General features: G+C 40.2%; 1 protein-coding gene across 4 annotated transcripts in view; it reads left to right on the top strand.

Annotated features, from left to right (window-relative positions):
- The window catches only part of HECW1 (HECT, C2 and WW domain containing E3 ubiquitin protein ligase 1), a 282245-nt gene that overhangs the window by 225295 nt on the left and 40949 nt on the right, over positions 1–16001 (top strand). For all 4 annotated transcript variants that reach the window (XM_030009575.1, XM_030009573.1, XM_030009571.1 and 1 more), the window contains 7 exons: positions 265–399; positions 6852–6957; positions 7163–7259; positions 9280–9363; positions 10426–10535; positions 12702–12822; positions 13716–13829. In XM_030009575.1, the coding sequence (XP_029865435.1) occupies positions 265–399; positions 6852–6957; positions 7163–7259; positions 9280–9363; positions 10426–10535; positions 12702–12822; positions 13716–13829 (767 nt within the window). The remainder of the gene's footprint in view (positions 1–264; positions 400–6851; positions 6958–7162; positions 7260–9279; positions 9364–10425; positions 10536–12701; positions 12823–13715; positions 13830–16001) is intronic.

Genomic DNA, 16001 nt, shown 5'->3' with positions numbered 1-16001 from the left:
TCCCCAGTTATTTTATTCTCTTCTGTCTTGCCAAATTCATGGCTGTTACATGTGATTTTGACCTGTGTAGCTTCAGGTATTTTCCAAGAGCTATTCTGGCTTCGACTAAGAAAATCCTGTCATTTGCAGATACCTTCCATGGACTATACCTAAACAGGGTATTTCTGACACACAATTGCCAGTGGTTTTCACTTTATGATCTCACAATATCATCACAGTTTTGGCAGTCTTCTTTCAAAAAAACTTTGTTCCTGTGTGTTTCAGTCTTTCTTCGTTGACCACAACAGCCGTGCTACCACTTTCATAGATCCCAGGATCCCACTGCAGAATGGTCGTCTCCCTAATCACCTGACTCACAGGCAACATCTTCAGCGACTTCGTAGCTACAGCGCTGGAGAGGTAACTGTGCTAGTATCAATACAGTAACTTTTGACAGAAATCTTCTGTAGAATTAAAAGCACTTCTTACCTTTGAAATGCATTTAAACAGACTATCTTGTGGATTTTTATCTTCCAAAGGAAACAAGGGATTTTTTTCTTTCTGAAGGGTTTATCTCGGACCTTGCTGGTAATGAAGGTTTGTATTTTGACCATTCTCAGAATAAGATAATAAATAAGTAAAATGTTGACAAAATAGATTTTAAAAGAAGAATCCATATTTGACATCCTAGTCTTGCTTTAGTGAAGTCGAAGTAATTCATTATTTTTATAGCCTGATACTTTAGCAGCCTCATATGTTTCTTCATTCCCCACTGTGGCACTGTGCTCTGAAAAGATATACTCCCTAGCAGTAGTGTAGTAATGTATGTTGAGGTTTGCTTTCCTAGCATTCAGTCACACTAAACATCTTTCCTATGTTTCATGGGGATGATTTTTATCACTGAGGGCCATGGGCAGGATTGATAGAAGTATAAATCCTGTGTTTGTATTGTGGATTTAAGGAGGAAGAAGTACCAGCAATCATATTCTTCATATAGCAAATCTATACAGTTGAAGATTTGTAAAGATTGAAGCTGAATAGGAGTAAAGATTAATTATGGCCAAAGGATCTTCCTCTTCCAGAAAACCATCCGGAGAAATGTTTGTGAAATTAACATTAAAATTTATTGCATCAGGACCAGTCCGAACACCTCCCACTGCCAAATGGGGTTGGGACCAGGAGCTGACTAGGGTGTGAGGTCAGTACTTCAGGACCAAAGGCAGACCAGGCATGAGTAGCTTGGGTAGGTTTTCCCCATCTTGGGTGAATATGGCAACATATTTTCTGAAAATGGAAGTGTATCAATGGATCTGTTTCTATTATATCTTCCCACCAATTTAGCAACTTCCCTCTGCCAACAGCCTTCAGTTTAGTGTTGCTATTGTGACTGAATTATTGACATGAATGTGAAAGTCATCTGCATGATGATTCATATTTGGGCCCATGCTTGCCTGGGGCTTGCTCACAAATTCACCACATCAGGGACAGAAACACCACTGAGCAACTCGGATGACCTAGCCCAAAAAATACACTTGGTTTTGCAAGTGCTGGCAAGGCTGGCAAAGAACAATTTGCAATAAACCTAAAATATCAAGTCCGGGGAAGGGAGTGAGAAGCGTTGAATACTTTTGAGTAATGATTCTCTGCAGAAATTGTAAACTGTTCATTGAGGCCAGTGATTTGGCGTGATCAGGCAATGAAACGGGGCCTTCTGTCTCAGGAGCCAGTGCTGGCACCTTCCTCTCACAGTCTTGGTGGCCCGGGTCCCACAGTGCTTCTGCACCCTTGTCATAGTCAGTAGCTTTACCTCTGGAAGTATCTGCTGCTCCACTGGAAGGACTCCCATTGGTTTCCAAGGACTTTGGATCGGTGCCTAAAAAGCCCACCATTTACAAGGAAAAGATTCAACCCTTTGCAAGTCAGCCCATTTATTAAGAGCCACATGTTCCATGCCATTTCTTCCAAGTATATTTGAATGTGCTTTTGTCCTATAAATCATGTCTGTAGGGACACACCTGGGGCTTTGTCCCAGCCATGTGTCAGCTGTCCGCAGTCCAGCTGGTTTCTTTGCTGAGCAGGTGGTATGGCCTCTGGATCTGTCACCAGGACAGTATGAAGGACCAAGAAAGACAACCACCAGTTTTGAACATCATGTACAGATGTCAAAGGAGCCCGAGGGAGAGCAGAACAGTGCAGACTCAGTCATGATTGCTCTTGAGTGCCAGAGAGGGTATAGAAAAGAGCCAGGGTAACGAGAGGAAAAACTCTACCCCCTGCCTCGGCGCGCACACCCAACATCCTGCCCAAGTGCCAAAACGAGTTGCCAGTGTGTCATGTGGACCTCCCAGGGACTTCTGTGATACTGAGTGATCAGTTGAGGAAAGAGTAGGCAAAAATCATAGGCAGATGAGCCCAGAGTGGGGAAGAAAGAAATACCCCAGCTTCACACACTCACCAATGGCTCTTAGGTGAGTCACCATGAAGAAATTATTATGGTTCTAAAAGATTGTGATCTCAGTACTCAACAGCGGACAAAAAAGCAAATGTAGTGTCTGGAATTCTTAGAAAATTAATAAGATCTGTTTAATCTAGGAAAGCACAGGCATTACAAGAGCTAAGTTTTGGTAGTAAAAGCCAAACCAATTCAATCAAAATAAGGCAGGGTTGAAACTCAGTGAGAATAGTTAACCATAGGGACTAATGATTACGTGAGCATTTGGTCTCCATTTCTTCATACTTGCAGGACAAAACATAGTGCAAAAGCCAGTTTTGTCTTAGTTACCAACAAGTTTCCAAGCTCCCTGGCCAGAGGCAGTGCAGTGAATAGGCTGTGGTGTTGAAGTAAAAATAGTGATCTCCTGCCCTCCCTTCCATGACTCTTCTAAATCCCTTTAGCTCATCAAAATGTGGCCTTGATTCCTGCCTAATAATCTGTGGTGTTGAACAGAATACCTTGCAATACTAATAAAGAATTGATTTTTAGTATTTCAAATGTACTTTTAAAACTCCCTCGTGAAATTGGAACATAAAAATATGCTTTCTCAAATATGGTAGTTTTCTTTGCTTTATGACATTTAAAATTCATTCTCAGTAGAGAATAGAAATAGCAATTTCACAGCTTCTATGGAAGGCTGGCCATTGCTTCCAAGTACTTCAAGGCCCACCCCAACTATTAACAGGCCAAGCAGAGGTTAAAACTCCCCTTTTTCCCTTAATCTCTATATGTAGGGCTATGTTTTTAAAAAAATTATCTGTGCCTATAATAGTACTCCATTTCCCTCTTCCAAGAAAGAAAGCATTCACTTCATAAAATAATCTGTAATATTTATGCTTTTCTTCATGTTAGAAGTATTCTCCTAAATGAAGGACCTCTGTAAAAAATGTTGATGTCCACCTGAGTAGATTCTTGGTATTAAATGGTATTATATACAAATTTGACAAAAATGCTACAGATTCTTTAGTAAGCATTTCTTCAAGGGTATCAATCTTTTACTGAAAAAAGGTGGTCGATGCTACTGTTGGTTACCTGATTTTTGAAAGAAAAGTTCAGGTAGCTGTACTGGCCATCAGTTACTAAAAGAACATAGAGCACCAAGTGCTTCATTTCCTTCTACCACTGCTATAAACAGAACAAGTCAGAAGCACTTTACATCCCCGCTAAGGGACTTTCCATCTGCAATGGAAATCAACATGTATGATTACAGGGTAGAGATTTTAAAGACAAAAAGAAGAAAGAAGCAGGCATCCATAATGGAGAGGCAAGAGTTTCTGGTTAGCAAGAAAAGTGGAGGAGGTACTGGAATATAGCAGTATATAAATCTCCTTACTGACTCAAACCGCAACAAGCAAGTAGGAGGATTCAAACAGACAGGAGCCGCTCAAATCCAGCAGTGATATAAAACCCAGGAAAGTGTATTATATCACTGAAAGGCTCCTGTGATAGTTTGGACTCTCCACTCTGGTTGCAACATCCCAGTATCAATTGCAAAGCTGTTAAACCCTGCCCTAAATCTGTCAGATTACCCTGCACTAGATGAACCAGGTCACTAAATCATTGGAGGGGTCACTCTTGCTTTTTTTTTTTTTTTTTTTTAACTAGAGAATAATGTACTAATCTAAATTAAATGATTCAATTAGAAAGTCAAAGTAGACAAGGCGATTGTGATTAAACACTGAATTGGAGCAATCAATTGTACTATATTAGCTAAAAGATTGGAAAGAGGAGTGTTAGCAAAATGGAAGTTAATTAGATGGCTGGGAATTCTCCCGTTGTGTTGCCAGCGAAAAATTGTTCAGAGGTGTGAAGGTGTAAAGACCATGATCCAAACACAGCATTAGTGATGCCTAATGATAGTGATGAAGAGAAGTACAGCACCACAGAGTGTGCAATTTATTATGTTAAGGTGCATACAGAACTGGACTCTTACAACCTAGATGACTTTAGCTGTTAAACCAGAATTGGGAAGAAAGGAAGGGAGGAGTGAAGGTTTCTCTTCACGGGCTGTAGACACATTTCCTTTCAGAGTTCTTGCTTCAGGAGAAATATGTTCAGGCACACAACTCAGCAGCACTGGAAAGCTAGCCAAAAGAAAAAAAAACATTAAAAAATTGGGGTGACATGAGCAAGGGAAGGATGCAGCCCCAGGCTGGGCAGAAGTACCATGCAGTTCCCAAGTGACAAGCATATACCAGCTGGTGCTAATTTTTGTGGGAGATGGGTGTTTAGCTCCTGTTACTCCTCCCTTTCCCGTTCCTATCTTCTGGTCAGTAAATCTATGTGTAGCAACAAGAGTGTAGGATTTGTCTTTGTCAAGGATGAGTCAGGGACCACCCTTAAAAACAGGCTCACCCACCATCCACACTCCCATGCAAGTCTGTTCTACAAGGAGCTGAGGAAGAGGCATCCTCACCTGATTTCCAGAGCTCCCTGGAAATGGAGAAGCTGAGCACAACACAATGCCTTAGCACCATCCCACACATCCTCGCTAATACAGCCGATCTCAGGCCAGTGTGTGATCTTGACTATGCTGCCCAGAGACAGCCCGAGAAAGAGCTCTTCCCAGAAGGGCTTCATGCCCAGTGTGGCAATGGATTATAGGGCACCTCTTGCACCTAAGCTTCCTCCTTCTTCCGAAGCATAGAGTGAATGCCATAAAGGCCACTTGGTGCCTGTCAGGGTGGATGCCTGGGTCACAGGGTGAAAGCTGCCTAAGCCTGAGCTAAACTTGCAATGTTGGTTGGCCCATGGGGGTATGAGAAAGAGACAAAGGCAGAAGATTTAGCACAGCACAGGGGGACGAAGTGAATTGCGTATGACCAGCTTGAAAGTTCTTCCTGTTTTTAAAGGTGAGAAGGGTTGGACCAAGGTTAGCACATCAGTCCATTAAATACTGCGGGCTTGACTGTTCTCCCTGACACTGGGATGACTCTCTTGTAGTCAGCAGATGCATACCAATATAAAATGGGTGCAAGTGAAATCATAATTGAATGATGGAGCAAAACATTCACCATGTACTTTCACAGATGTTTTGTGTTTTCAATTATAGTATGTTTAATTAGAATCATTAAGAATTTTCGTTGTTTAACCTGTGTATTGACACGTATCAAGTCCGTTGACTGGTATCTTGTTACATATAAACATTTTATGCTTTATGTGCTCCAAAGGCAACTTGCCAGTCACGTTTAGCTTCTCAATTTTCATTTATATGCAGTTGGAAGACCTGGCATTTGGCCGTACCACTGAAAATGAGTTGGCACCATTTGCTTGGATGCAGAGCTAAGCATTTAAAATATTGGAGTAGGGGCAATTTCTTCCTGAAGTGGTTGCCAAGTACTACAATTTGTGCAGTGAGAAAGGAGCAGCTATTAGCCCAGTAGAATGGCAATTGGAATTCCTAACGCATCTTGTCCTGATACAGGGCGTCCTCACACTGATTTTGTAGCCGTGCTCCTCTGTTGGCTTCACCGTGGCCATATTCTGGAGGAACACATATGAGACAGAGGTGGGTTCCCCTCAGCTTGCACAAGTCCCCGAAGAGTTACCCAGCAAGTAATGACTTACTGAAGACAGATTGCCAGACCTCATTGTATGGCTTTTAATATCCTCATACCTAAGTGTTTTCCCACCTTCTAATGTTATCTGCCTTCCTGACAAGATTCCCTTCACTAGACACTGTGTTTAGGACAGTGGCATTCTTTAAGCCCCTCAGTTAAGTAGTAGTGATAAATTTCCTTCTTGCAACTCTTTTTATCAGCTCTTTGGATTATGTTCTTTTTTCAATGTATACAATTCAACTTCTATTTCTGGTTATGCAAGTTAGGCAACCCCCTTTTGTGATGATATAGCCCTTTTCTGTCCTGTAAGCTACATAGATATACCTTCCTCATGTTATTTCCAGTATTAAATTTCCCTTCAACAATGCTAAGTGAACAAGTTGCAGTGTTGTGGGTTTTTTTCTTTTTCCAAATTAACATTGCTGTAAAAACCTTGAAGTAAATGCAGTTATGCTAGAACAAGAGACTGTATGATATTAGAGATTTTATTTTCATTGAACCAGAGAACTCCCATTACTGCAATACCTTTATTAATTTGCGTTTACTTCTGGATTCTGGTGCCTTCACTGCGGCATCACAGAGGTGTGATAGCTGTGGATAATGGTGTCCCTCCATTTTGAAGCACAGAATTACCTGCCTTTTTTAAGTTGGCTGAATTATAAAGCTATAATTTTCATGCAGGCTTTCTGTCCTTCAGTCAGTCAGCATCACGGACCATTCTGAAGATCACAGAAGTAATGATGAGAAACTGTTCTACTGACTGATGTGCTACTGATGGTCAGTTTTGATCATTCTTTGCCTTTCCTCTGATATTGTAGGCCTCTGAAGTCTCTCGAAACAGAGGAGTTACTCTGTTGGCCAGACCAGGCAATAGTCTCGTAACAGCTATTCGAAACCAGCACCATCACGAGACATTACCTCTGGGTAAGCCAAGTTTCTCTTTTCTTTTCAAAGCAGTGCTCACAAAGATGCTTTTCAGAACTTCTCATCAACCACATGCACTGCCTCATGTTGCGCTGTGGCTCACTAGCAGTGCAATCAGTGTGCCCCTGCACAGTCACGGTGACGTGACCAGGCCCCTTCAATGGTAAATAAAGCTTCTGTTTTGTTTTTTTTTTTCCTTTTCCAGCTTACAATGACAAGATTGTTGCATTTCTACGCCAACCCAACATTTTTGAGATGCTGCAGGAGCGTCAGCCCAGCTTGGCCAGAAACCATGCACTCAGGTACTGCTTTTTTCCAGACAGCTGAAACCCAGTTCCAGGAAGGACTTCTTGTAGTGGGGAAAAACAAATTCTAGTAACTGTAGTACAAAAGATGAACTTGGGCCCCATATGGAACTGTCACCATTGAAGAGTATGTGTGGACCACCAGAATCTATGTAGTTACTATAGTTATTTTCCACAGACACCCAGGAAGTAAGAAGAACCAAAATAACTATGGGCAAATAGTGACATATCTAATTTCCATTCTAAGTATTACTCAGTAGCAGAAACACTGTCTTCACCTACAATTATCACTTTGCTTTTCGGAAGATAGGGTTAAAATTGTGTTTGGATGGAAGTCAGCAGCAAAACCCCAGTAACTTCAGCAGAACGAGGATTTTACCTCATGATTGGATTTACACCCATGCCATGGACATAGTCACCCTAGATTTTATAAAGAAATAGGAACATTATGAAGTAGATTGTACTGCTGTCTTTAATCTTTCTCACTTACGACTTAATGGTAGTCCTTTCCAAAATAATTAAATTGTATCTTTCTTTTTCTTATGCCCATTTCTTTCCTATTAGGTTTAAAAAAAAAAAAAAAAAACCAGAACCAAAAGCTGGTACAATTTAAACTCATTCTAATTCCAAAGGTTATATTAATTGTTTTGGCCAAGAACCTAAGCTGGTGTTAGTCAGTTTCAGCAATGCCAGTGTGCACCACCTAAGAGTTTGACCAAGAATTTGGTTTGTACTGTGCAGTAAAAAGCGCAGCTGCTTGATGGGTGAAGGAGGGAAGGAAGAGCAAGGGAAGGACTTTCAAGTTTTTGCAGTGCAGTTTCTGCTGATAGCCTGACTCATCGTTTACCTGTGGAGAGCCAGACAAAGAGTTCTTTGGGTATAAGTATTAGACTTCCTTCCTGGTGGAATTAATACATTCAAATAAAATGAGGGAGACAAAATGAAACATGCTTCCAGTATTCAAGACGTACGTTTCTGTAACTGAGAATTTTTTATCTTCACCATCAAATTATTCCAGACTATTTTTTTTTCTCAGCTGTAATTTGAATTCTCATTTCTCAGAGAACAGATGATGCTTTTATCTCCTTTCGAGCAGAGAACAAAATTGACTAGTGATAGGGACTAGACAGCTTAGCCAGTGTGTAATGAGATTTGTAACAGGATATTGAGCCCTTCGCCTGCAGGTCATTGCTTTGATTATACCTTAGGTCAGGAGTGATCCCAAGCTACCGTCTAATGCTCATACAGCAGGTATTAAGCAAACTCCTAGGAGACAAATGACGTTTTTTGCAGGGCTTGATTCTGCAATACATTGCAGCCCCACCCAGTAAGGTACTAAAGCACATCCTTGACTTGAGGTAGAATCCTTTGACTTGATACTAGAATAAATATTCTTAGACACTGCAATGCTTTAGAAACACACTGACAGATTCAGGTGTAGATCTGTATCTTCCATGGCCCTAATCTGCTGATAGGATCCTATCCTATGTTTCCTAGTCCTTATTAGCATTCATTTAAACAACAAAATATGTGATTTTACACATGTACTGTATAAGCTCTGTGTGATCAATTAATATCAAATATATGTTAGTGTTATTTGCCAGATAGAACTGACAGAGGTAAAGGAAGTGGTATTATGTGAAATTCTGTTAATGAAAGGTAGTATATTAGTTGTAGCCTTAAACAAAAAATCTGCCTGTCAGTGACCTTAGCTATAGCACTACACATGAGCTTGGAGGACTAAGAATCATTCTGTTTTCTAAAGTATGGTATAAAATCTCTTGCTTTTGAATCAGGAAACTGAGTGATATAAATAGGTTCTTTTTAGCAAGTTTGTTAGTGAGATTAGAAAATTAATCAGACAGTTAAGATGTTTGCCATTTTTGTAAGGAGAGAAACAGTAACTGGCAAAATACCAAAGAATAACAACTCTATGTATAGTTCATGCCTTGATAATGGCATATTTTCTTCTTTTTTTTTCTTTCCTCTCTTCTCAATAATATCATTTACGTTTCAGGGAGAAGATCCATTACATTCGGACAGAGGGTACACATGGGCTTGAAAAGTTGTCCTGTGATGCAGATTTAGTAATTCTGCTGAGGTAATCGATTTGATCAAAAGCATGATGTCATTACTTATGGTACCAGAGAAGCTGGCTGGCTCTTTTGCAGCATAATTGAAAAGATTTTGCTAAATCTTCCAGGTCATTTGTAATTAGAATAGGATTCATTGTTACTGATAGTCACCCAAAATAATTCAGCCAGGGTATATCTGTCAACTCTTACTTCCTGGAAGGCAGCCTCCATCATTGCAGTAAACTCTATCCCCAGCCAGCTCAATTAATACAGCTGTTACCATCAAGTAGCAGATAACAAAGAATCAGGTCAAAATGTTTCCTTTAAATGGCAAAATTCTTGTTACTTTTTTTTTTTTTTTTGAAAAGGAAAAAACTTGTCTTTCTCAGTACAAGTAAATAATGTAACTGCTCGTGAAATTGCTAGTTTTACCGCAGCAGTGCTGCCCATACACACAGAGCCACATCACGCTAATGAAACCTCAATGTACAGTGCAATGAGCATTGTTTGGGTAATGTAGATAAGGCTTCAATTTTTATTGGGACTAGGGAGCTTGGTCTTTAGGTCCTAGCTACTTTTGTTTAGCACAAATAAGGGCTTATTTTATTGCCTTGGTCTTACATGGAAAATGTTGCTTTACCCAGGTGGTTTTGGTATGCTATATAGCACTGCCTAATGCAAGAAGTTTACAATTTATTCCCATCAACTTAATCCGAATGGTCAAATTGTTGAGCTATATGAAAATGTATGACCTAAGAAAAACAACCTGGGAGACAGATGTGTGTAGCTTTGCTTCTCACTGCTAATGTGTTGAAGTTGTCCCTGTTTACTACATAGCCTCAGATCTTTGCTCTCTATCAGTAGATCAAGTCGCTGTGTTAGCATGAAATGTCTAATGAAATTCCTTTTGTTCTTCTTTGTTACTGGTGACCGTGCCTGATTTGGGAAACCTGTGGATTTTATGAATTCATGAGTTCAGAGATGTACCCAAACTTATGACCACAGCAGACATGCACCATACTGCATATTTACATTCCTTTGTGTGACGAATGTGAACCAAAACTCTCTCTATCACTTTTTCTATGCAGCCTTTTTGAAGAGGATATTATGTCCTACATACCACTGCAGGCTGCCTTCCATCCTGGTTACAGTTTCTCTCCTCGCTGCTCACCCTGTTCATCACCCCAAAATTCTCCAGGTAAGGGGATAGGGAAAATAATACAAAATCTTGCATTTGTGGTATTTCTCCTAATAAATACAAAGGGGCAGATTCAGAGCCAGCATCAGCTGTCAGCCTGCTAATTCCAGTGCCCGATCCAAATCTGACCCCAGCTGCTTTTTTGCTGGATCAATTGCCATTGCTGTTATTTATCTGTTGAAATGTTAACAGTAGCTGAAACAGAGATCGGAAATTGCCCATATAGAAGAAGGTATTTTTCTGCTTTTTATATAGTTGGAAAGGATTAGGATAAGAGAATGGTGCACTCCAAACATAACTCACTGACGTGGAAGCACATTCATACTATGCAATAGGAGCAAAGAGCAGCTTCCAAATCAAAGGTGTATTGCAATACTTCCAGTACTCCTGTAAAGTTCAGTCTTCTTCACTCGGTGTTCCAAAGACTTCTCTTCTTCCTGAGACTCATCTATTTTAAGACCTGAGGGGACCATCTTGATCATCTAGTCTGACCTCCCATGTTGAGCCCATTAACTTAGGTTTGACGGGAAACATATTTTCCAGAAAGACATGCTGTCTGAGAAGTTTATTTCCAGCTGTGGTATGTCTCTGTAGTTATTGTTTATGCTATAGAAATTTGAGGAGCTAATGTCTCCCTTTTGCCAAGATATACAACTCCTGCCGCAGTCTCACTGCATGGCTGTGTCCAGTGGCCATTTTGAGAGAATTGACAGAAATGTGATCTGAAGAAATCCATTATTGGCTGAGCTTTTTAAACATTCATTTAAATGCTCTGGTTTCAAACAAAATTAATGGACAAGAGACATTCGAATCTCAGAGGTGGCTGTGGAAAATTGAAGGTTTTTTGATGTGAAGAAGTTAAATGCTGAACCCTTGTCTATAGGAGGACAGTGTTTTGTCAGAATGTCTTATTTTCATTAATGAGTTTTAACACAATTGTTAATACAGTTCCGCTCTTCTACGTCAGGACAGGTCATAAACAAGTATTTGGCGAGAACATGACTTAAGAGAATGTTAAAAGAACTGCACTGGTCTTTCTGTTCTTGTGAAAACACAAGGGCAAATGCTCATTTCCAGCAACATACTGTCTGCTTGCTTATTACTGCCACTGGTTACATAGCCCATGAGAACACCCATTCTCTTCTGTCCTGGGGGGAAAAAAGGTCTAACAGAAGAAAAGAAGCATCACAAGGGATTCTCTTTGCACTGCATGTAAATATGCCTTTCTGTTTTACCAGCAGAGGCAATTGGTAATGTCCTTCCCTCCTGGCAACCATGATACTTTGTGCTCCCACTAAATGTGATTTTTTTTTTTTTTTTTTTTCCTTTCTGTGGAGGATTTTCTGCCAGGTTTCTCATAAAAGGGCTTGTTTTTATTGTCTTCTGTAATGAGATAGGGAAATGGGATTTCATGGATCCATTCTTTGACTCTTTATGGCATGGCAGTTTTTTATACAAAAGGACTAATCAACTACTTTGAGAATGCAGACTTCAAAACAAAGCAGGTCCCAAATTGCTAAAAATCTGCTGTATGTGTGAATCATAATAGGAAAATGTAGTATTTCTTGCTGACAGAAATCCTTCTTGATGCCACAAAGGGGTTTTGTGTTGGTAGCTGGAAGTGTTTAATATACAGTCAGATTAACACAGGGAAACCTGATTCCCAGCTTGGCTAGGGTGCTAGGCTCCAGTGAGAAGCGCTGCTTTGAGCTCCAAAGGTTTAATCCTGCCAAGTAAGGAGATCTCCTATACAATGCAGAGGAGAGACATCTCTTAAAAGTGCAGAAGGGAAAGAAAACCTAAATACCAATGACTGTGAGTGGGAGTTATGCATGTCAGTCTTTCTCATGCCTTTCTGATCCTTGAATTTCCATTCAGGTCAATCACAGTTAAAGGCTGAGGCAACACAAAGGCACACATAAGGCAAGCTTAACAATTCTTTTAGTGAAGAAGATACAGCCCCTGGAAGTCATTGCAATCACTGAATTATAGGAACCTACAACTCCATTAATGCCAGGTAGAACAATAGTAATACTGAGTGCACTGTATACCTATAAAAAGTTCCTAATGCATTTGTTAGCCAGTTCTGTCTGGAAACATCAGCTGCGTGATTTGGAAAAATTTAAAGCCCCTTACACTTTAGGATGCTGTTCGTTTTCCCGCCAGGACTGCAGCGAGCAAGTGCAAGAGCACCTTCTCCATACAGGAGGGACTTTGAAGCCAAGCTGCGCAATTTCTATCGAAAACTTGAAGCCAAAGGGTATGGGCAAGGTCCAGGTAAAATTAAGTGAGTATTATGACAAGTCACTCAAGTAGTCTAACATGGTGTAGCTTGTTTTTTATCATTATCCATGAATGAAGACACTGATAGGGAGTGGGAAACATACCAGAGATTGCATTTTGTACATGAACCGTCAGGGCGAGATAAGATCTTGGTATATCCTGCAAAAGAGTGATCTTCAAGAGGCTTTTGTGTGGAAGTTTTAGTTCTTATAGATTTATATTCTTATACTCCCATTCCCTATTTAACAGGGATGTTGTTATTCCTGCCTATAATTTGCTAGTAGGAAAATCATCCATTCAGGCAATTGTCCACCCGAGATTATTAACAGCTATGTCATTGTAATGATGGAGTAACTCCAAATCCGTTGGATCTACATATCAGTATAACTCAGGACCACAGTATGACCCTACAGAAGTTAGCCTGTACATGCAGGTTTAACTTTCAGTAGCTCTTTGTGTGGGTAGCCCTCCTGGATTTGAGAGAGATTTCTGCCTCTCTTCATGTATTTTGGGGATCTCTGCCACTTGGTTGTGGAGTTTGCTTTCCAGAAATCTTGTTAGTTGGCTTTTAAGTCTGTCCCTGCTTGTGCTCAATCTAGTTATCCAACTTGGCCGAAGGACTATATGTTTCTGAGATATTTCCTGGGCATCTGGTTGAATTTATACATCAGGTTGGCTTCCTACCAAATCACATCTGTTGTGGAAAAAAAAAGTATGAAGCCAACCAATTTATTCCAGGCAAACGTTGTCATCAAAATATTCTTACAGAGATGGGATGCAACTTTATTAACTTCTCTGAGAATTAATGTCTCTTTTTATCAGCTCTTGTTTACTTTCATCCTCACAGGCTCACACAAGACTCAATCATTAGATCTCTATTTCTGCCTCCCTTTGCAGGTTAATTATACGACGTGACCACTTGCTGGAAGGCACCTTCAACCAGGTAATGGCATATTCACGGAAGGAGCTCCAGCGGAACAAACTCTACGTCACGTTTGTTGGCGAGGAAGGGTAGGGAACCACTAAATGCTATCAGTTGTGAAGTGGCTGTTATGTTGCAAAACAGAGTTGACTAAGGCTGAGCCTCTCTTGTTATGTAATGTTTCTTTGGTTTTGTTTTACCTCTGAGTAAGTGATTCATTTTAATCAGCTCAAGCATTTGTTAAAAATAACAATAACCATAATGCTTCATTTTCCTGTAGCACCTTCCATCTAGATGTCTCAAAGTGATAATTTAAGTGGTTAAATCTAATGTCATCTTGTTGCCCTAAGTACTTTGACTGGCTGGAAGGCAAAACTGAACTACAGGCCCATGTTTACACACTGAATCAGTCATAGGGCTATAATTGGAGACCAGACCTTTATCCTTTTTGTTACTCTAACTCTTCAAAATGGATCTGGTTTTGCTTCAAAAATTTTTGCTTTACATGCCATCTAATGATCATTTGTTATCCATATGTGGACTTCTTGTCTCTGGCTGAAGTGAGAAACATTACTGCTATTCAGTCCTTACAGTTTAATTCACCCAGCTGGAAGCTGAAAGTTATAGAAGTCTCTCAGGAAGGCCTTTTCTCAAGAGACTTTCTGCCAGCCTTACAAATCCATGAGCCATTCTTGTATGATTAAAGCCAGCCCCTGACCTTTTGTTTCCAAATCTAAACAGAACCTTTCAAAGCCACCCTGGCTCACCTCAAGAGCTACATTGTAATTGAGGTGTAATCCACATGCTTTTATAATGAAAAGGCCATTGTGCATATTTCCAGTGTTCCATAAAACGAAGGCTTGAAATCGTATTTCAATAGCTTTGCATATAAAGTTTCTTTAAAAAAAAAAAACAAAAACCAAAAAAAAAACCCAAAACCAGCACATGGATAGGGTTTCAGTTCCAAAGGTACCAGAACAGTAAGGCTCTGGATCAGCTCTCAGCATGTCTGTGTGTCCAACAACTGCTGACACTATCGTCTCTGAGGTGGCATGTCAAGTGAAGAGCTTCTGCCAAGTTGAGTTTTTCTGGGGACGTGTTAGGTCCAGTGGAAAACAGAAGTCACCAATCTCAAAGAGAGTCAATCAGTGACCTGAGTATCAGGGGTTTTCTTAACTCTTACTTTTTATACTCCATGGATTCAGTATTATTTAGCAGAGGTTGTCTTTCACAGCTGGTTTTGCCTCTGGCTTGCAAGTAAAGCATAAACATGCAGCATACCTCAGTTTGCATTTTTGGAATAGTGTTTTAGTATGCTAACATTGGCCAAAGTCATGTTGTTTTCTCCCCATCTCTAATAACTTTTACTCTGTGTGGCACGGTATCCTCAGGAGAAATTACAAACCAATTTGATTTGCAAATTCATTCATTCTTCACTGATTCGTTTACATCTGAAGATACATTCCCCCAGGGCTTCTGCTGTTTAATGCTAATATAGGTTCTGCTGGAGGGACTCCAAGATACCAGTTCCCTACTGAAAAGAAGAGTTGATGCTGTATGGCCATGTGATGCTGTATGGGCACAGCTTCCCACATGTTTCAAAGCTAAAATGACATTGAAAATGAACTATGAAGGCTTTATGATGAGTTAATGTGTTGCCCAGAAATGCAATACCTAGTCTCTCCTTGGAGGTTTTTGAATATAGGCAGGTGTTGTTTGTAGTTCTTTACTCCAGCCATCATCAGGCTTAGCCCAGTATTTTAATGTCCATTGAACCAGATCTGTTACGTGGTTAGCACTAGTGGTTCATGTGGGCTTATTACCATCCCCTTTTGCTGTTGTGGCTTTAGTCTCACCGCATAATCCGAGAGCTAAAGCTGCTCGAAAGAGAAGAGTACTGAATCTCCAGATGTAAAACAGAGGAGGATGGGCCAGCCTGCCCTTTATCATCTTTCTAGTTGCACAAATCAATCATTCAACCCCTTGTGGTTATGCTTCCATAACTTCAAACATAATACAGAGCATCCTGATTCAGCTGCAGAGTTTTCCATTTACTTTACATTTGTTAAGTAGCAGGAATAGTGCCCACCTCAGAAAACCTTTCAGCACACATGATATATGGCTACCAATCATTTGTTCATATTGCTACATGTAGATTTATTTTAGATTGAAAAACCTACCTACCATTATTAGAGGATGATCTGTTTTTAATAAATCTATCACAGTTGGGTTTAATGCATTCATGAAGCTTTTTGGTTTTG

The sequence above is a fragment of the Aquila chrysaetos genome, chromosome 3, assembly GCF_900496995.4.
Source record: "Aquila chrysaetos chrysaetos chromosome 3, bAquChr1.4, whole genome shotgun sequence".
NCBI classification, from domain to species: Eukaryota; Metazoa; Chordata; class Aves; order Accipitriformes; family Accipitridae; genus Aquila; species Aquila chrysaetos.
The sequence above is the reverse complement of the archived record's forward strand: the minus strand, read 5'-3'. Positions and strand labels throughout refer to the sequence as shown.